General features: G+C 39.1%; 1 protein-coding gene across 1 annotated transcript in view; it reads right to left on the bottom strand.

The window, feature by feature from the left end:
- Window positions 1-22,091, bottom strand: part of LOC122792225 (CUB and sushi domain-containing protein 1-like) — a 3,080,606-nt gene that overhangs the window by 2,195,915 nt on the left and 862,600 nt on the right. The window contains exon 14 of the mRNA XM_044059969.1: window positions 12,764-12,880. Coding sequence (XP_043915904.1) covers window positions 12,764-12,880 — 117 coding nt within the window. The remainder of the gene's footprint in view (window positions 1-12,763; window positions 12,881-22,091) is intronic.

Genomic DNA, 22,091 nt, shown 5'->3' on the forward strand with positions numbered 1-22,091 from the left:
AGGCCAACACTAAGGGACTCTGGCTAACAAAGTTTGCAGATGACTGCAAACTGGGAGCCATTATTGAATCCCCAAATGATGTGGATATTCTACAAAAGGGCCTTACAGAAACAGATGCCTGGTGCCAGAGCCATGGGCTCAAGCTTAATTCCAAGAAATGTATAGTTATCCCCATGTACCCATGAATTACCACATAGGTGGCAGGACACTAAACATCAAAAGTGTGATGAGAGACTTAGGGACACAGGTGGACGGTGGTCTCACTTTTGATAACCACATTGCCACAACAGTCAGGAAATCCTTCTATGTGGCACACCTCATCACTAAGGGCTTTTCATCCAGAAAAAAGGAGGTCATTGTCCCACTGTACTTATCCCTCATTAGACCCGTTATAGAGTATAATGCCCCATTTGGTATGTACCTCACAAGGCATCTGCAACAGCTTGAAAGGCCACAGAAATACCTCACTAAAAGAATCACAGGCCTAAAGCAGATGCCATAAACTGACTGTCTAAATAAACACCAGCTATACTCTGTGGCATATCGTCTACTCAGAGGCGATCTCTGTTTAACATACAAGGCCACGTCAAACCCTGAGCTGTTGGACATGCTCCACTTAAAGAAATCCCAATCCCTCAGAGCCACACGCTCCAGGGATCTAAACCTTGTCATCACAATGAACAAAACATGCTGGAGGGATAGGTTCCTGACCCAGAGACTCCTCATACTCTGGAATAGACTGCCCATACATATCAAGCAGAGCGCCTCATTGGCCCTCTTCAAAAGGAACTTTGATGATTGGATGGGAGATAGGAAATTCACCCCGGGGATCATGTCAGTCACCCTGCTTGATACGGGCCTGCAGAAGTAAATATTGTGGGAAGAAATATCCAGGGAATTGTTATGGCTAGGCTTGCATAGGCCCTAGGGCCGATAGCCTAGTACCAACCTATGAACCTATGAACAGGCAAGTGCAGTTATCCATCGACATAGAATAGCCTTGGGAAAAGTACAGAAGATTAGAGGATATGCATAAAATGTTGTTATATATATAAAAAGACAAATGCAAGAACAGTCATGACATGGTGCTAATGGGGACAGAGGAAGTATAAAGATGCAGGTGACTCAGGTTTTTATACTGAACTAAATCCTTATTTCTGTTATAAAAAATGTGGGTTGCCAACATATAATGGGAAATCAGACATTGATAAGGAAAATTAGCAGTTATGGTGGTTATTTATAAAAGGAAAGACAAGCTGTCAGGAAACTTTAATGTGGAGGTTAAAGACAGAATAGCATTCAGAGAAGCTATCCTCCCTGATTTTACCTTGGGTGCAAAAAAATCTTGTCTGTATAACACTACAAGTGAAGGTATATTACCCATTTTCATGGCTTGAAATGGAGATAAAGTAAAGAAACATAAAAGCATGACCATTTTATACATTGGAAGGATGTGGAAGGACAGAGAAATTACATGCATACATTACATAGGTCAGAGGCCACAATACTTCTGAAGAAAAGCAGCATAGATTTCTAAAGCATAGGTCTTGCGGTACTATGGACGTAGATATATGATTGCATTTCCACTGATGTAATCTACAAATATGGTCTACAGAGGATTTAGGTAGGCTTTCCATATCAGGCATCAACACAGTCCATAGATAAGGTTAGAGCACTTGGGTGGATCCAAATCTGATAAGGAGAGGGAATGGGCTATATGACGGAAAGAAAAGTCTGGCAGTTTGGAGGGCAGCACTGGAACTAGTGAATGCCTCTTTTCACCCGCAATCATTGAATCAAAAATACCCACAGTGCACTGCAGAAAAATGACATTATGAAGTCAGTTAACTGACAGTGACTGCAGACAGAAATGAAAACAGTATTTATACTGTATAAAGCATAAAATTATCCATCACCTGGGGGCACATATCGGGGAAGTAGTGAGCCCTGGATGATCATCCTAATGACATCAGGACTATAGCAACAATCAAAGGCAGAAGACAATATTCTGCCACATTCTAGTGTAGATGCTCACAATGCTGGTAGTGGAGGTAGGCCTGGCTCAAAGGATTTCATTTTGGGAGAAGATTCAGTCATTGAAGTAAATATTAAGACAATTACCAGCTGATGTATACAATGTAGTTTTAAAGACAAACATGTTGTAAATGTTCACAGGAGTGTAAACTCTGAAGGTTTAGATATCAACAACTTATATAGCTACTATGTGGCATCATCTGGAACATTGTTTCCTCTTCTGGAGCCCACATTGAGACAGGGCATCTCAACTATAATGATGGAGCTGAAGAGAACCAATTTGTCTGGGGAAATAGGTGACCAACAGAATAAGAGAAAACACAGAAGACAGACGTAATTAAGTACAAAAGGAACATGGTATGGTTACACCACATCAATGGATCCTAATGGCAGCAGTGAAATCTTGAGGAAGCTGAGGATGTATGATGTAGGTGTTAACTAGATGGAGAAAAGTAAACCAGATATAAAAAAAGTATTAAGTCCAATAAAGTGCAGTGGCATCCTGGAAATTAGTGCCCAATAAGCTGAAGGGTAGATCTACAACATAGTTTAAGGGTAGCTGGAACACACTGGCAAAAAGTTAGTAAAAGAAAGATGAGTAGCATAGGTTTACCATCAGCAAATGGGCAGACTCAGGGTATTAAAGGCTGAATTCCATCACCATTTTAATATGCACATTTAATAAATCTAAAACAGTATAAAAAAGTTAAACAGTTGCATAACTATTTGGATTTATTAGTTTTGTATTTATGCATTTATTTATTTATCAGGTAATGTATCTTTTATTCTTATACCTTTTTTTCTGCTACATAGGCTGCAAGGGTAGGGTAGGGTAAATGTAGCGTATACAGGCAGTTTGGAGGATTAAAAGAAAAGAAGCAAATTATCCATCAGATTTTCAAAGTATTAGACAAATTACAGTAACTCTGATAAAACCACAGAGTCTTAGCCAGATAATGCTTTGGCGGTTTCAGCCCAGTAATGGATTTTATTTTTTGATTTCAGCTACTTATTTCGGGGATGGATTATTTTTTGTATGGGACACTGCCTCAGACTTTGATGATGGGTTATTATCTAGCAATTCAGGTGCTTTCCTTGAACATTGGTGTTTTTTGATCTACACACTATCTGATTTGGTCACTACTATACTTTGGAAGGTGGTTATACATTTGATGATTTCTTTCAGGGTACATTAACCATATGGGCTGAAGCTATATACATTGTCGGCAGGATTATTGCATGAGACTAATCTGTAACCGGAATTTCTACTACTATATTGTACCAAGTTGGGGTCATTTCATCATTTTCTGACTTTTTTCATAACAGCGTTATCAATATTTGGATATTGTATGCACATTTTGGGTATTCTTTTTATATATTTTGCAAGAATGTTGGCATATATTGCTATATCTTTGTGATAAGGGGCATGTTGAATGTTTCTTTTCATTACATTACATGTTGGCAATTTATGGGTCTCGCATTTTCTGACGTTTATATTTGAATAAATATTTAGTACAGGGGTCTGAGTTAGGAATCAAAGCGTCTTTGTATAACATTACAATTTGTTTACTGGATTTTTAATCACTTACATGATTGTACTAACTACGCACTGTTTTTTAACAGGGGTTATGCTTGTGGCCATATATTTGACTACTGCAAGTAATTGTTTTTTATTATTAAACAGCCTTCCAACACCAACCAATTAACACGCCTACTCCCACTTTAATACAAAACTACCTACTTACAACCTTCCCCTCTCCTTTCACCCAGACATATCACGCAAGCCCTACTATTTATACTACTACTATCTCTCACTACCCTAGCCTATACCACATCCATACACACAACACTACCACCTAACAAAACCCTCCACACAACACATACCTACACACACTTACAAACACACTTAAATATTACAATCTGCTCCACATTATTCAAAAATAGCTCAGTATTTCTCATGTACAAGACACACACCACAACACCTCTCAATAAACACATAGCATCTAAAGTTCACTCTGATCTAGGCCAAGCTATAAAACTCAAAATATTCCTCAAAAAATGGCTACTAATCTCAGGAGACATTCACCCCAACCCAGGTCCACTCAACAAACTACTTTCACACAAACAAGAATCAGAACTTTTTTATCATTAACTTAAACTCAAGAAGTATATCCAATAAACTACAGGACTTACATGCACTCATATCCCACTACTCCCCAGACGTACTTTCTATTACCGAGACTTGGCTAAAACCCAACACCCAAAACAATGAAATTCTACCCCCTGGTTATAGTATCCTACGGCATGACAGAACTACCAAAAAAGGAGGTGGAGTTGCAATCTTATTTAAGAACACACTTAACCTCCGACCTCTGAACACCCCACTACCCAACTTTCTCCATGCAGAAACATTAGGCTCTGTTCTATCCCTTAAAAACAAAAAAAGGATTAACATCCTCTGCAGCTACATTCCCCCAGGTAATAACTCACCTGTAACAGAAGAAATTTTACAATGGGCTACAACCATCCTGCCCCAAGAAACTATCATGCTAGGCGATCTAAACCTAGACTGGCCTACATGTAACTCCAACAATCCCTCAAACCACATCAGCTTATTTGGTTTCTCACAATTAATCCAGGAACTCACCGGAATTGACAAAAAAGACCAAAAAGCAATCTATTCTCAACTGGACTTTAGTTAATTTCCCCAAAGAAAACTATCATGTGGGCTGCCTACCTGACAAACTAAGCGACCACTGCCCCGCATTCCTACTTCGAAAACAGGTAAACATACCCAAACCTATACAGTATAAGGAAATTACAAATGAGCACAAGGTTAATCCACAAATTCTTAATAGAATACTACAATGTAACTGGCACCCACTACAGATTCTAGCACTAGACCAGGCAGTTGACTATTTCAATAGTACTTTTATAAATGTTCTAAATACAGTCACTCCCATTAGGAAACGTATAATCAAAGTTAACTATGCCCCTTGCCTAAACAGGACCACTAAAGCCTTACTAAAAACCAGAGACAATGTCTGGAAGAATTGGAAAAAGAATACCAGCCAAAATAGACAACTATACCAACAACTGCGTAATCAGGCCAAAAAACAAATTAAATTGGATAAACAAAACTACTACCTTCATATCCAAAACAAACATTCCAAAAACACACAGAAATTCTGGCAGGCTATCAATTCCCTTCTAAAACCTGGCAAAACTACTACCCCCGCCCCAAACACCAATAATAACAATAACAGCATAGCTTCTCAATTTAACCACCACTTTACAGAATCCATTCTCACATTATCTACTCAACTAACTAACAATAATCCTACACTTACACCAACTATAGATAACAATACCTTACCCTTATTTACACTCTCATGTGTACCGACCTCTATGGTAAATAAACTACTCTTAAAACTAAAACCTACCACCCTCGCAGCAGACGGTTTACCCACTAATTTCTTAAAATTAGCTGCAGAGTCCTTGGCCTACCCTGTCTCAGTTCTCATTAACCACTCCATACAAGAAGCCTAAATCCCCAAATTGTGGAAAATCTCACACATTATTCCTCTTCACAAAGGCGGAAACTCCTATGAGCTATTAAACTACCACCCCATTGCTATCCTATCCCCCTTTCCAAGCTCCTAGAGAAATGCATTAACACTCAAATGATGCACTTCCTAATCTCACACAATCTCCTCTCACCCACACAGCATGGCTTCCGCACAAATCATAGTACAACTACTGCTCTTCTGTCCTTCACCAATCAGGTTAACCAACTGAGAAACAATCACTTTGTATCAGCCATATTCCTAGATTTATCTAAGGCATCTGACATGGTCTCTCACAACCTGATTCTAGACACCCTAACTACAGTGTCCTTTGCCCCCTCTGCTACTTCCTGGTTTAAAAACTATCTCTCCAATAGACAACAGTCAGTCAAATGGCAGGGTGTACTATCACCTTTACTACCAACCACCACAGGCGTTCCACAAGGATCGATACTGGGTCCTCTACTATTCACAATTTTCACCAACAAACTACACACCTCCACCCTGCATGCAGCACTCATACAGTACGCAGATTACTCTACCTTAATCTGCTCTGCCCCATCCATAGCCACCCTTCAAAAACTTACCCAAGAATCCTTCTGTTCCGTCGTGAAATGGATTACTGGCATCCAACTTATTCTAAACCCTAACAAGACCAAACTACTTCTCTTTACCCCCAACAAACACAGGACTGCACCCATCTCCTTCACTATCACCTCCAAAAATGGCACAACAATCTCCCCATCACCCCACACTAAGTTGCTAGGTGTACAAATTGATAAGGATCTTCAATTTGATGTCTATATCTCTCAAACCATAAAAAAGGTACATAAAAAGTTAGGTACTCTATACAAGCACAAATAGTTGTTATCAGAGCAAGCATGAATCACCCTAGTGCAAACACATCTACTGTCTACCCTAATGTACGCATCCCCAATCCTAACCCACATCAGGAAAACAGATATGGACAAACTAGAAGCATGTTACAATAAAATTGCAAAATTCGCAAATAACTCCACATTTAGAAACCATCACTGTCTTGCCCTAAAAGAGCTACAGTGGCTAGAACTCCCACAATTAATTAGCTACCACCAACTAGTGCTCATCTACAACACACTAAATAATCCCCACAAAGCCCCAGCCTTAACTCAACTACTAAACCAATACGTAGCAAACCGTCTCCTGAGGTCATCAAGCAAAACCCTACTCTGTGTATCCAGAGCTAACAATACTGCAGGGAAAGCTCTCTTCTCCTATACCATCACTAAGAAATGGAATAGCCTCCCCCAAAATATCTCCACAGCTCCTTCCATATCACTATTCAAACAGTCACTCAAGGCGCACCTCACACAGTCCTGGCTATGTCCTTGCATCACTTAGATATTCTCCTCTTCTCTCCACTCTCACTGTCCCTTTTACACCTCACACAGTCCTGGCTATGTCCTTGCATCACTTAGATATTCTCCTCTTCTCTCCACTCTCACTGTCCCTTTTACACCTCACACAGTGCTGGCTATGCCCTTGCATCACTTAGATATTCTCCTCTTCTCCCCACTCTCACTGTCCCCTTTTACACCTCACACAGTCCAGGCTATGTCCTTGCATCACTTAGATATTCTCCTCTTCTCCCCACTCTCACTATCCCCTTTTCTTCACTCACTTCTATCCCTACAATATTGTACTAAAACACTCTAATGCAACAACTTCTACACATAACCATTATGTATTCTGCATATTATGTTCTTGTGAGTTATCTCCTTCATTGCATAAGTTGATAGTGAGCATTTTTCCCACCCAAACACTCCCACACAAAGCTAACTATTAGTAAACCATGCTAGCATTAGCTTGCATAGAACAAACTACTGTATATACCTGTATGACTGCATTGTATCATATATACTTTGTTATATATTTTTATTGGATTGTATTGCATTGTATTACATTGTATTATATGTACTTTTTTCTATATATCAACCAGTGTACTTGTTAGATGTGGAGCTTTTCTCCCCGGGCCTCCCCTGTAAATTGACCTCGCTCCAGTCGGACATTCCCGGTAATCAAATGTAAATACATAAATAAATAAATAATAAATAAATAAAAAGCTTAGCGGATGCTGTCAGAAAGGCAACGTAATGCTGTCTGTCATGTTTACGCTTACAAAAAGAGAAATCCGTGGTATCACTCGAAGTCTCAGAAAAGCAAGTATGCAACCTATACTGGGTCCAAAACAAACCAAGCAGAAACTTCACAGTGTGGAGTGTGAAGTTCACTCCTTAAATTATGTTATGCACTTAGTTCACTTAATAAAAATCGAACTGTAACACATAACTGTAAAATACGTGCTACAAAATAATCAAACACAAAACAGTAGGTAGTCCACAGTTGAGTTAGAAATGGAATATCCTTTACTGAAACACACAGACCTAGAGATCAGAGCCGGACTGGAGTGCAGTATTTGTTTGGCCTTTCTTAAACATGGCCATGTATAATTTAAGTATTCCTGAAGAAAAGTTCCTTCAAATAATGTAGACTCCTGGGTGGACAATGGAGCAGCACAATGATAGAAACAGTTCTATAATGCTGCAGTGAATCTCTGTAGTAAGAATAGAGAACATGACTTTTGTACAGTATGACTGATTAAATGAGAGTAGTGGAAAAGATGGCAACAACTGTTGTACTTCCAGGATTAGGCTCAGCAGTTACACATTTGCAATTTTGTGATTTTTTTTCCCCTTTCAAGATGTCTTGGTAACTACTGCAGAAATGCCTTATTCTAGATGAAGCTCCACAAATGCTGTATATTATCTAACCACAGGATTGCTACTCTACCTGGCAACCATGCAGTCTCGGCTAAAAATAAAAAGCCTGATACAATTTTATTGGAGATTTGATGGGTAACATCACAAAAAAATTTCCTCAGTGTCTCAAACCTTCTACACTTCAACCACAGTTTAAGCATCACAATTTGTCCAGATTGAACAATGTATGTTCTTTAATTTGTAGCCAGTACTGAATTTCTTAGCAGTTTGATATTCTGACTGTGACCCCCATTGCTGATTCCCTTTTCCAAAGTCTAAGCTGAAGATTCGCCAACAGAATGGTGTTGTCCCCTTTTCTTTCTCTCCAGTGGCAGGGCTGTCTGCCAGAAACCAAAGAATGATATCTTTACTGCCTCTCTCTTGTCTAGGTTTTCATAGGTTCATGGGTGTGTACTAGGCTAGCGGCCCTGGAGCCTATATAAGCCTAGCCCAAGAAGATTCATGGCATCATGCCACCCAAAGTTAGTTCCCAGTGCCCCTTGCAAGCAAAGCCACTGAAGTGATCCTCGGGATGAACTTCCTATTGCCCATCCACTCGTCAAGATTTCTCTTAAAGAGGGCCATTGAAGTGCTCTGCTTGACGTGAATGGGAAGTTTGTTTCAGAGTATGGGAAGTCTCTCGGTTAGGAACCTGTCCCTCCAGCATGTTCTGTTTATTATGGCAATGAGGTTTAAGTCCCTGGAGCATGTGGCATGAAGGGACTGGGATTTCTTTAGGGGTAGCATATCTAGCAGCTCTGGGTCAGACATGGCTTTGTAGGTCAAGCAGAGATCGCCTCTAGGTAAGCGATAAGAGAGAGTATAGCTGGAGTTTTTTGAGTCTGTCCATATAGGGCATGTGTCTAAGGCCTAAGATCCTCTTAGTGAGGTATTTTTGTGTAGGTGTCTAGTGAGGCACATACCAAATGAGGTATTGTATTCTATAATAGGTCTAATGAGGGATGAGTAGAGAGGGATTATGACCTCTTTCTTCCTGGATGAGAAACCTTTTGTAATGAGATGTGCCACATAGAAGGAGTTTGACTACAGTGGCAATGTGGTTATCAAAGCAGAGGTTGCTGTCAACCTGTCTCCCCAGGTCTCTTATCACACCTTCGGTGTTTAGTCAACTACCGCCTATATGGGAGTTCATGGGCACTGAATTTTTCCCAATGGGAATGACAATGCACTTTTTGGCATTGAGCTTAAGGCCATGGCTCTGGCACGAGTCATTTGTGTCAGTGAGGCCTTTCTTTAGAATGTCTACATCAGTTGGAGAATCAATAATGGCTCCCAGTTTGCAATTATCTGCGGACTTGGTCAGCCAGAATTCCTTTGTATTGGCTTGAACTTCAGAGAAGTAGATGCCAAACTGGAGAGGACCTAGGACCAATCTCCGTGGGGCACCACTTGTAACTGGTCGGTAGTCAGATTTGGAGTCCACTACTTTCACAGAACATCCAAATTATTGCTACATATTTTTGGTCTGCTCCTCAAAATCTGTGGTTTCAGACAAACCACTGAGGATTGAAGTCAATAAATAATAATATACGTTTGAGTTTGTGTTTGTATCTTTCACATTATGCAGACAAACACATCCTGTTATTCTAGAAACTTCCTAAGTTTTTTTACAGGAAGTATGGGACATGTTAAGGGTATGGACAGCAGGCAGAAACAAATCTTTTGCTCTGGCACTGTTACTTGTTTATCAATACAAGCAGATTTTACTGCTGAGCAGTTGGCCGGACCTTGACAACATAAACAGGGATGCTTAACATTTAAGCTCAGGTCGCATGCCTCTGTGGTACTTAACTGGTTTGTCCTTTTCTGAGTATCAGAGAATAAATCAGTGCACTGCTTCCACTACAAGTTGATTCTGCTCAGAGACCCAATCATCATTCTCTGTGTTCTGAGTTTAATCAAATAACATGGTTTTGACTTTTATTAATTTAGTAATTTATAAATTTTGCCTATTATGAGCCAGTGTTGTATGGCTGAGGCATCTAGTTATTTTGTATCCTAGAAATATATATTTCATTGGTGAAAACTCTTAAGGCACTACCAGCATGTGTCCAGTGTCTCCCAGCACCACTCTGAAATCTTGAAAAAGATTGCTTTTTTACTTGGGCACCTCACAAAAACATCCCCTTACTATGTTGCTAGATAGTGGTCTCACTTCCGACTAAAATGATTGTGACAGAGGTTTGATCAAAACAGGGCTGAGTGCAGGAGGTGGTTAAGGATGTGAGTAATATACTGGTGATGGAAGATGTTCCCTTCTTGAGGGAGGGAGGGAAGCAGGGTTCTGCTTTGCAATTCAGGTTCCTATAATATCCTGGAAGCAGGAGAATTGCAATGAGGTATATGCATGTTGAGGGGACACAAGATGAGTTTAGCAATACTTGTGTAGAAGCATGCAGGTATTCACTGACACCAAATCACATACGACCCTTCTTCTAACTGCAGCTAAGGATGTAGGAAAATCCTGACTGTATGAGATGGTGCCTAATACACAAGAAGGTCTCTTGGTTATTAGACCCTAGTGGCACTTCAGTAGAAGCAATTTTATGGCCACATGAGTAGTTGGGTAACAGGAGTAATAGGGCATAAAAATCTAGAAAGTTAGATGGTTGCATAAGAGAAAAAGCAGTAATGATTTAATTAATTAACAAATCATTTGCTATTTCTCAGTGGTTTGCTCAAAGGATGAGCTCGAAGGAAGGCCTGCATTATCAGAATGTAAAGTCACATGGGGCACTAATACAGTAAAATGTGGTGCCAGAGAACTTGAAGCCTGAGAAACACAGTGGCTTAAGTATTTACTTTTTTCAACAACTTATTTGATTTTACATCCAAAAATTAACAATCAAAACAATTAAAACATGAAGAAAGCAACAGAATAATCAACTATTTATAACTATATACAAACATCCATAACAAAATTCAGTATGAATTGTATACGCCATTATTAATATTTGTCCAATAAAAATTGCAGTTTCTGCCAGACTAATCTTTTATGAGTTATATTGGGATGTTCTGATAAAAATAGTTTGCATTTCTTTTTTACACACACAGTTTGAGCACCCTCAATGTGATATGGCAGTTGCCAGGAGCCATGTTCTAGAAATATATTCATGTGTGCTGTGAGACATTTGAAACCAGCCAAATGACAAACAGTCAAGCTCTCCACTACTAATAAAATGCTACTGTAAAAAAATTGTTTAAATATTCCAAACATTTGTATAATTGATCAAGACTGCAAATGTTATGCGTGATAGCAAGTAAAACACAAGGAGCTATCACACTCCAAATGTTCTAAAAGCAGTTTAATTAATAAAGTAAGAAAATGTTGGTGTGGGGGATGGGAGGTAAGAAAAATCACTTGTATGATCTTCTTGCTTACGGTGTTGGAGGAAAAATATATGGTGGGTGTTTCTTAGAAGCCTTTCAGGAAAGCAGTCAAGTAGGTAACTACAGAGAACAATGTGTTAGGACTTTTATCCATTTAGCATAATTTGAATAGCAGAAGCTACCGCAGAATCTGCTTACCATACAAAGGGCTAAATTAGCAAGCAGGGTGATGACGTTGCTGCTCCAAGCCCATTTCTGACATAGGCCATTCTGCTTCTGCTCCCCACTTGGTCTGAAACACTGTTGTTCCACTTCAGGCCCATGAGGCCCATAACCCAGCACTGACCATACATGATAACATTCTAAGATAAGTACCATTTTGTTGTCAACTGTCTTAGATGGCACAATGGCACAGTGTTTAGCACTTCTGCCTAATACTGTTTGATTTTAACTTGAGTATCTTATGCATGGAGTTTACATGTCCTTCCTCTGTCTGCATGGGTTTTCAGTGGGTGCTTTGATTTCCTACCACATGACAGACATGTTTAGGTGAACTGACAATTTTCTAAACTGCCCATGTATGTGTGTGCATATGTCTGCATGTGTGTGCATGTACAATGCATGTATACATCTGTGTGTGTGTGTGTGTGTGTGTGTGTGTGTGTGTGTGTGTGTGTGTGTGTGGGTGTGCGCGCGCATCTGTCTGCTTTTCTTGTGTTTCTCTGTTTTGTGTGAAAGACTGGAATCCTATCCAGGATTAGTCTTTTTGTTTTGCACCCAATGAATGGTAGGATAAGTTCCTGCTTTACCTCAATTTGAATTGAGTTAAATACATAGAGAATTAATTCATTACTGTCCCTTTCACAAATACATACACAGGAGTATGCGTATACACACACACACACACACACACACACACACACACACACACACACACACACACACACACACACACACACATACACACACACCTTTCATTTCAATATGTGTTTCAAAATACCATATCTCATTTACCTTTGCCATGTGAGGTTTCTATAACCCAAGTACAGTTTAGATTGTTTGGGTAGAAGTCAGGAAAACCTGGAGATAATATGGTCCCAGAAGAGCTTTGAATGTACCCTCCACAAAGAGCTGCAGATGAAAACAAGACAATAAAAGCAGTTAGAATTTAAAGTAATAGCTGGATTTATGAATTTTCAATAATCTTTAAGACAGGGATCAAAATGCAATTATTTTATAACAGCGTCTATTTCTATAAAATGATTTCCACATCATACAATCTGTTCATTTCTCATACATGGTGCACTCTTTCTACTTTCCATCAACCAGGCATAAATGCAATCTATCATTCCTACCAACTAATGCATTTATTTTTCTATTACAGAAAGCCTTTTTCAGCATCTGATACCTGCTGTCTTTACTTGCTCCTGACATACAAATTTCCTAAATCTTTACTACCCACATCCCAGTGTTCACATAAAGCAGTATAATTTCATTAAACATCTATGTTTGTCCCCCCCAAGATCTTTTATTCCTTTTTTATCTTTCTATGCTTATATAATCTTATTTGAACAACTTACAATTTACGAAAGGTTCATTCTAAACTGATCATGTTTTCTCATTACCTGTTATAGTACCTCAGCCTACTACCTTTTTCATTTCTTTCTCTTCTCTAACTCCTCTCTGCATTTCCTTCCTCATGTAATGAGAGGACCCACTTGGATATTTATTACAAAATTATTTTTATTTTTTTGTTATGGCTTACAATCTTTATCTCACACTCCGTGATTTCCTCCATAATAGCTTTCATTCCTTCCATTTTTGTTTCTCTGTTGTCTTCATGTTCTTGCAATAACTCCTTTACCACTTTCATAACCAGTAACATGACTTCTTTGGTGATGGTGACTGCCACCTCTTCCCCTACAATGTCTGTAATCAAATTTTGAATTTCTTTTATATAATTTTTAAAGTCGTCATACCACACACAATACAGCTTAGATGGAATATAAAAGTACTTGTGAGAATACCTCAACCCAAATATCCTGAGTCAATTGCTTTTGTTGCAAACATAGGGGTTAAACATATTTCTTTCCATTTGTACAATCATTCTGTATTCTATTACACTACTCTTGTTGGTACTGCAAAGTCCCCACCAGTTTTCATAGGTTCATCGGTTCATAGGTGTTTACTAGGCTAACTACCACAAGGGCCTTTGTAAGCCTAGCCATGCATCCTAAATTTCTGACAAGTTCTGATACCCTTGATAAGTGTAAGTATGGGCCTGGGAGATGAACCATTTACAGGTTGCTTGTGTCCATCAGAGACACAAACCAGGAATGAATTTCCTGTTTCCCATCAAATTGTCCAAGTTGCACTTGAATTGGGTTAAAGAGGAAACTCTGCTTCACATGGATGGGGTGTTTTATTTATCTCAGCACAAATATATGCCCCTCTCTTTATCCATCATGTTTTAACTTCTGTAATATATCTCACCAACTTTGGTTTAGTCTCTGCCTTCATTAAGCTGTCTTACTCTCATTCTTTCACTGTGATCAGCTATCTATTGAGGAAATGTTCTCTTGGAGTCAGACAGCAATTATTTTTCTTTTCAGAAAAAAAATATAGTTTAGATTGTATGTCTATTTAAGCCATGCATAGTACAAGCTTTAAATGCATAGGGTTGTTTAATTTGAAATTATTATTACATACAAATTAGCATTAGCCATTTATGATATGGCCATTAGTTGGTTGTTGTACAAGCCCTCAAGTTTGACAAGCTGGAAGAATATGGTGTCAGACCCAGGGGCTAAAACATCTTCTAACTTAGGTATGCTGCTGTTCACCTCCTGCTTGAACTCAAATAAGAGTTCAGGCAAGCAGTTGTTGCAGCTTACCAGAGCACAATATTTGAGTTTGATAGAGGTAAGTGCAGCAGTCATGGTGTAGGAGTGGAAAGGCGAGAGAGGGTAAATGATGGCAATGATCAGGTAGGGGCTTTAAGTTTAGAGAATGGGAGAGGGGTTTCGATTCAGAGAGACGGCCTGCACAGGGAGGTATTCTGCAGTATTTGGAGAATATTTTTCCAACCACCACATTTACAAGAACTGATAAGACATGCAAACACAAGTGTTATGGTTCAGAAACACAGATACCCATTGCTCAGGTGAAATGAGCATCCATAAGTTGTTATAGTACGTGGGGGGGGGGGGGGACTGTGTGCACAACAGAAATCATAGAAAGGTTAGTTCAATGGCACAGACTTCAGGTGCCCCGGGTAGTCCAAGTATCTGTTCAAGCAAAACAAACCATGTGGCAATGTGTGTGGCAGCATATATTACCCATGCAGCATATCAATTCATTATGAGTGCACCATGAGATACTGAGGACTTTCTGTGATGTGCACCACTCAAATATGGCATACTAAAGAATGCAAACTCACTTGTACCCTAGGACAATAAGGTTTGTGCTGCTTCAACTAAGTTGGTTACAAGGGCTTTCCAGCATCAAACAGGGGATGCCTTGAGGTCTCGCAGACATCTGCTTCAAGGATATGGGATAACTTGCTGGATTTGCTAACAAGAAATGTGAAATGGTCATATCTGGTTTCCTGGCATTCTAAACAAGAAACTCCTCACCATGTACTGTTTTGGTTCCCTACAGAAATGCAGAATGCCTTTAAACTTTTTTTTTTTTTTTTTTTTTTGGGGGGGGGGGGGCTAAGAGCTCCTACACCTTCTAATATGAAGAGCCAAATGGAAAACACACCAAACAAGCCTGTATATGAACTCCATTTATTGCAGTAAAAACACACCAAGATTAAGTGCTTTTGGCTTTCATCAATTCAAGGACCATTTTTATACCAGTACATGTTACATAATAGATAAAATTGAGCCAATGGTATTGTCAAAAAAGTTGCATGTAAAATGGCCACATGAGCAATATTAAATACACAGGGTGTTAATATTCAAACTAACTTAGCTTTTTACAAATAAAACACTATTAAATATGAAATGCCTTCAGCATATGTTTAAAAATGCAGGCACAGTAATGCATATACAAATGTTAAAATACTTAAGTTTCAGGGTTGGGAGTATTGTCAAGGAATCATTTATACCTGGTGGAAAATTAGCTGCTAGTCTAAGTTGCCAAACCAGCTCTTTTTTACTTAATAAATTCTTCCACTCACCCCCCTCCTCAAATCTATGTCCACAGTATCCAAAATACCAAATTTAAAACCTTTAAGGGAATGCCTATATAATGCACTTGTATCCTTCTTGTTTTTATTATATACGTGCTCATAGATTCTGCTTTCAATGCCCTCTCCATTTTCCCAACATAGAATCCATTGCATGTATCACATAGAGCAAGGTACACCACACTAGTGGTAAAACAATTTACTTTCTTGAATATAACCTCAGATGTCATCTTATTAGCTAGGTGGGTTTGAGGTGCTTTGAAAATATTAGTACATTGGGAGCACCTCCCACAAGGTGTTGTACCACAACCGCCTTATATTGGTAAATTCAACTTGTTTTCCATAAGATGTTTTATATTCATGCCCACCCTTGCTGATAAAAACTGGTTTATCTCCCACTGCAGTTATTATTTCATTATTTATCATTATTTACCCTAAATATACTCCAGTTCTTTTAATATGTTTTTCACTTCAAATGATTTAGGACTACTATACATGCATGCTCAAAAATCTTCGTTTCAGCAGGATATGTGGGGCTATATTAGTTAATGGGTGGTTTCCTAACAGGGGGCTTATATTTTTCCCCATCCTGTGCAGACCTCCTCAATAATTTGTTCCACCATCTTTTTGGGGTATCCCCTTTCTAAAACAGATCTCTTAATATGAATAATTCCTGCCTCACATCACTCAATTCTGAAGTCATGCATGCAATTCTCCTTTGACTAAGCTTTTTTTCTGTGAAAGTGGGTGGTCGCTCGCATAATGAAGGTAAAAATTACAAAAAGTACTCTTACAAAATATATTACATTTGAAAACTGTAGGTGTATGGGAAATTGTTGTGTCCAAGTAATGTATACCTCTTGTGTTGTAACTATAAGTAAATTCCAAAAATGAGGTAGTTTTCTCCAGACCAATGTGAAAAACATATTAAAAAAGAACTGGAGTATATTTAGGGTAAATAATGATGTGTTAACTGCAGTGGGAGATAAACCAGTTTTTATCAGCAAGGTGGGCATGAATATTAGACATCTTATGGAAAACAAGTTGAATTTACCGATAGAAGGTGGTTGTGGTACAACACCTTGTGGGAGGTGCTCCCAATGTACTAATATTTTCAATGCACCTCAAACCCACCTAGCTAATAAGATGGCATCTAAGGTTATATTCAAGAAAGTAAATTGCTTTACCACCAGAGTGGTGTACCTTGCTCTATGTGATACGTGCAACGGGTTCTATGTTGGGAAAATAGAGAGGGCATTGAAAAGCAGAATCTATGAGCATGTATATGATGTTAAAAACAAGAAGGATAAAAGTGCATTATATAGGCATTCCCTCACTTGTTCTAATTTTAAAGGTTTTAAATTTGGTATTTTTGAATACTGTGGACATAGATCTGAGGGGGGTGACTGGAAGAATTTATTAAGTAAAAAAAGAGCTGGTTTGACCGCTCAGACTAGCAGCTAATTTTCCACCAGGTATAAATGATTCCTTGACAATATTTCCAGCCCTGAAAGAAAAATCTATGAAACTTTAAGTATTTTAAATGTTTATATGCATTACTGTGCCTGCATTTTTAAACATATGCTGAAGGTATTTAATATATAACAGTTTTATTTGTAAAAAGTTGGCTTGAATATTAACATCCTGAGTGTTTAATATTGCTCATGTGACCATTTTGCATGTGACTTTTTTGACAATACCATTGGCTCAGTTTTATCTATTATGTAACATGTACTGGTATAAAATGGTTCTTGAATTTGTGTGCTTTAAGTGATGAAGTCGTCTATGTGAAAGATGAAAGCGCTTAATCTTGGTGTATTTTTACTGCAATAAATGGAGTTCATATACAGTCTTGTTTGGTGGGCGGCCACGGTGCTGCAGCGGTTAGCATTGTCGCGTCACAGCAAGAGGTTCTCTGGTTCAATCCTCGGCTGGGGTGCCTTCTGTGTGGAGTCTGCATGTCCTCCCTGCGGTCACGTGGGTTTCCTCCAGGTGCTCCGGTTTCCTCCCACATCCCAAAGACATGCTGTTGGCGGATTGGACACTCTAAATTGGCCCTAGGTGTGAGTGTATGAGTGTGTGCCTTCCATGGACAGTTGGGCGCTGGGCTGGCAACTCAACACTGTAAAACTCCACTGCCAATCATGAGCGGACAGGTGATCCGCTGTGGTGACCCCTAACCGGGAAAAGCCGAAAGAAGAAGAAGAAGAAGTATACAGTCTTGTTTGGTGCATTTTCCATTTGGTTCCTGATCTTCAGTTATTCGCACTGCACCAGATATTTGGATTTTGTCACCTTCTAATATGAGACAAGCCCACCAAACTAATATATATTTCCTCAGAGATCACCACACCTCAGAGAAAACTGAATGCTCAGAGAACAGGGCAGCTCAGACTTAATATATGCAAGCCTGTTTTTTTCAGCCATTCAATCTCTGTGTTTAAGGACTGGCTCTAGCAGGTCCCAAAATTTCAAATGATTACTGTTTTTTCAATTAACTCCCCCATCTGTGTACCATTAATTGCATAACCATACAGGCTGCACAGAGCATAGTAATGCTTAAGTCATCCTATGTTTGAATGACGTGCATTAAGCAGACTCCACCTCTCAAATATGTCACAGATGATGCAGGATACCCCTTTGAGTCACAGCTGATGATGCCAGTACAGCATTCTTATATATTGGCTGGACATCACTATAATGTCACGCATGGCTAAGCCTATGCTATTGCTGAAAGTCTGTTTAAGCTTTTCAAGACATACTTCAGATACTTCTCACTTTAGAGAGAGAAGCCTTTTTGTCCAGGCAGTCAGCAAGCCTTTATGCACCCTTAAACTGGAAAATTAAGAGTTGATAACTGTAGACCTCTGTATTCTTTTGTTTATCTGAGGAAGTTCTATACATCTTTTGAAGTTAAGAATAACACAATGCATTTTGTGAACTCTCCAATGCTGATCCTTTTTTTATTATACAATTTATTGATTATCCTATCCATATGATGTCTAGAATAACTTCTAGATGTAGTGCTGGATTGTGATATATTCATCAATCAGTTATTGTAGTTTGTTGTAAAACACTGACAAAACAAGTCTCACTGTCATTGGAAAATGCAACATAATATTAAAATAAATACTTCACTTAAAAGCCAAGTATTGCGGTGGTGGTGCTGCGGTAGCATTGTCGCCTCACAGTAAGACATTGTCCCGTTCGATTCTCAGCTAGAGCGTCTTTTGTGTGGAGATATGCGTGAATGGGCGTACCTTCGTTGAAGGTTGTGCGTCAGGGCCGACAACTCAGCATGTAAAAATCTACTGCCAATCATTAGCGGTCTGGAGTTCCACTGTGGCGACTCCTAACTGGGAAAAGCCGAAAGACACAACAACAACTTCACTTAAAAGCCAAACTCTGACCATCCATGTTATAAGAGTCTGGTTTTCTAAACCAGTTCCAAAAAATAAACTTCTCACTATATTTATTAATGTTTAATTTGTAAAACTTCTCAAAGAATATCTTGAACTTTTTTTTTTAAAAAAGATGAAACCTCAGATGTATACTTAAGGCAGGTGTACTCTGAGGATTCCAGAGGTCTGCAGTTATCAACTCTCAACTTGTCAGTTTATGGATGCATAAAGACTTTATCTAAGATGTTGACTGAGATTCACAGACAGTTAAAATAGTGTGCAATGCGAAACAGGACAGGTAGCAGTCATGCAATACAGAGGGTGTGGGAGATTTTAAGGTTACGTGGGGAAGCATAACTGTTGAAATAGTGAGGTTTGTAGTACCTGCTGAAGTGTACATAATGAATGTAAAGGTTTCCCCATAGTGCCACCTTCTTATGTGTCTCTGAATCAGTCTATAGTTTTGTGTTCCTTTGGTTTCCTTTTGTGGCACTATGTGGCCTCATTTCCCCATTCTGCCTGATGGGAATTTTGGTGTATATGGCAGGAGCCACGTTAAGTTTTTTTTTTTTTTTTTTTTAGCAGCAGCAGCAGTAACAAAGCAGCATGTGCTTGGAGCTGCTACTGGTGCCAATGCTTGTAAATGTTGTATTCTGTGACCATCCAGACTAATGCAGGAAGTACAGACTGCATCTAATATATTAATACCTGACAGGCCAACAGATTGTGATTGTAATGTTGCATTTGTGGCCATCAACACCAATGGAGGAGGTATAGACAGCACCTCATATACTAATACCTGACAGACTGTGATTGTAATGTTGCATTTGTGGCCATCCACACAAATGAAGGAGGTACAAACAGTACCTAATACACCAATACCTGACAGACCGACAGACTGTGAACCTCTTCTGAGAGGGCTCATTTGTTGTAATGGACTTTGTTGAAATGTCTTGCCTACAAGTGTCATCAAGGAATATGTGTGGTAAGTCAATTCCTTTGAACACAAAGGTATGTGTAATGTTAACCATCTTAGCCACATGGACCTTTCTGAAACGTAAAAGACACATTAGGAATATTACAGGTGTCAGCCTTGGGAATCCTACATCAGTTTTTTACATTATGTTGTGTCATATGGAGGAACATACAGGATTAAAAAAAACACTGGAGAGAAAGAATACGATGTGGGCTTTAAGATACACCATTTTCTGAAGGCCTTGAAGCCACAGATTGAAGTGATGTTACTATCACAGTCCAGTGTGGTCCAAATGATTTACATTACATACACAAAAACAGCTTCCTCTGCCTGAACTGCCAGATGGTCAGTAATGCCTGTGACATTATTTACAGTTTGTTTATGTGCCACCCAGGCTGTGTACATGACTCACATATGACACACACATCCAGTCTATATAAGATTTTCCTATGAGGTAGTTTCCCACATGATCACCAGGTTGGTAGGTGCACACACACTAGATAGACAAGCCCACATACACAGGTAAATACCTTCTAGGGGCAGTCCATATATAAAACATGTTGTTTTCTGTCTGTTTCAAGCAATGCCAAATATTCTTTAGAGCTCTGACTGATGGTCCTGGCACACAACCCTTAGAACATGCAAAAAATATTCTATAACACAGTCTATACAAAATAAACAAAACATAGTGGAGTAGGCATTTTCACTATTAAAGGGATGGTTCTCATGTTCCCAAGACTCATACAAACAGCTACTGAGACATAGTTCAGATGTATGCCACAAGATATTTGTTGTGTATTTGGTGTGTGTGTGTGTGTGTGTGTGTGTGTGTGTGTGTGTGTGTGTGTGTGTGTGTGTGTGTGTGTGTGTGTGTGTGTGTGTGTGTGTGTGCCATGTGCTACCACATCATATTATATAATAAGAAAGTATATTACATGTCAATGCATATAATGACTCTGGTTCCTCCAGAAAAGCAGGGAGACAGAGTGAGGGTACACTGATGAACATGGAATTGTCAGCCCAGATCTAACATTAGGTTCAGTACATAACTATGTATCTGCGATTAAAAGTTCCAACTTTATCACTTTCAGGACAGAGCCCCAAACTTAAACTGCAGATCTGAAAAGAAGCTAATTTACACATTAGATCTACTTTAAATATATAATATACTACCCTCTATAAAATAACACCCCTGTACAGACACAAAACATAATCCTAAAGACAAAGACTATATAAAACTTATAAACAAACTCCTAAAGCTCAGAATATCCTGTCACTATAACCTTATAACACATGGAGACATTCATCCCAACCCTGGCCCACCCTCACCCAATAACCTCCACTCCCCTACCATAACCCCCACATTCAAGCTACCCATGTATACTTCCACTAGTTCCCTCCTAGCATTTCACCTAAATATTAAAAGTATTAACAATAAGATTCCCAACCTACACGCCCTCCTAGCAACACACTCCCTGGACATTATGTGTCTTATGGAAACCTGGCTAAACCCCAGTACTACTGACAATGAGATACTACCTCCAGGATACAATATTCACCAGATAGACCATGCTACAAGGAAAGGAGGTGGGATAACCATTAATAGAGATGTCATTCAACCTCCCCAATTCAACAACGTGGAACTCCTCATAACCAAGCTATAGATTAACCAAAACAAGCACTTGAACATCGTCTGTGCATACATTCCGCCAGGCAACAACCTAAATACCCTAGAAGATATCCTTTACTGGTTATCCACTACCTATCCCC

Source organism: Protopterus annectens, chromosome 1.part2 (assembly GCF_019279795.1).
Source record: "Protopterus annectens isolate FY-2018-M chromosome 1.part2, PAN1.0, whole genome shotgun sequence".
In the NCBI taxonomy this organism is placed as follows: domain Eukaryota; kingdom Metazoa; phylum Chordata; order Ceratodontiformes; family Protopteridae; genus Protopterus; species Protopterus annectens.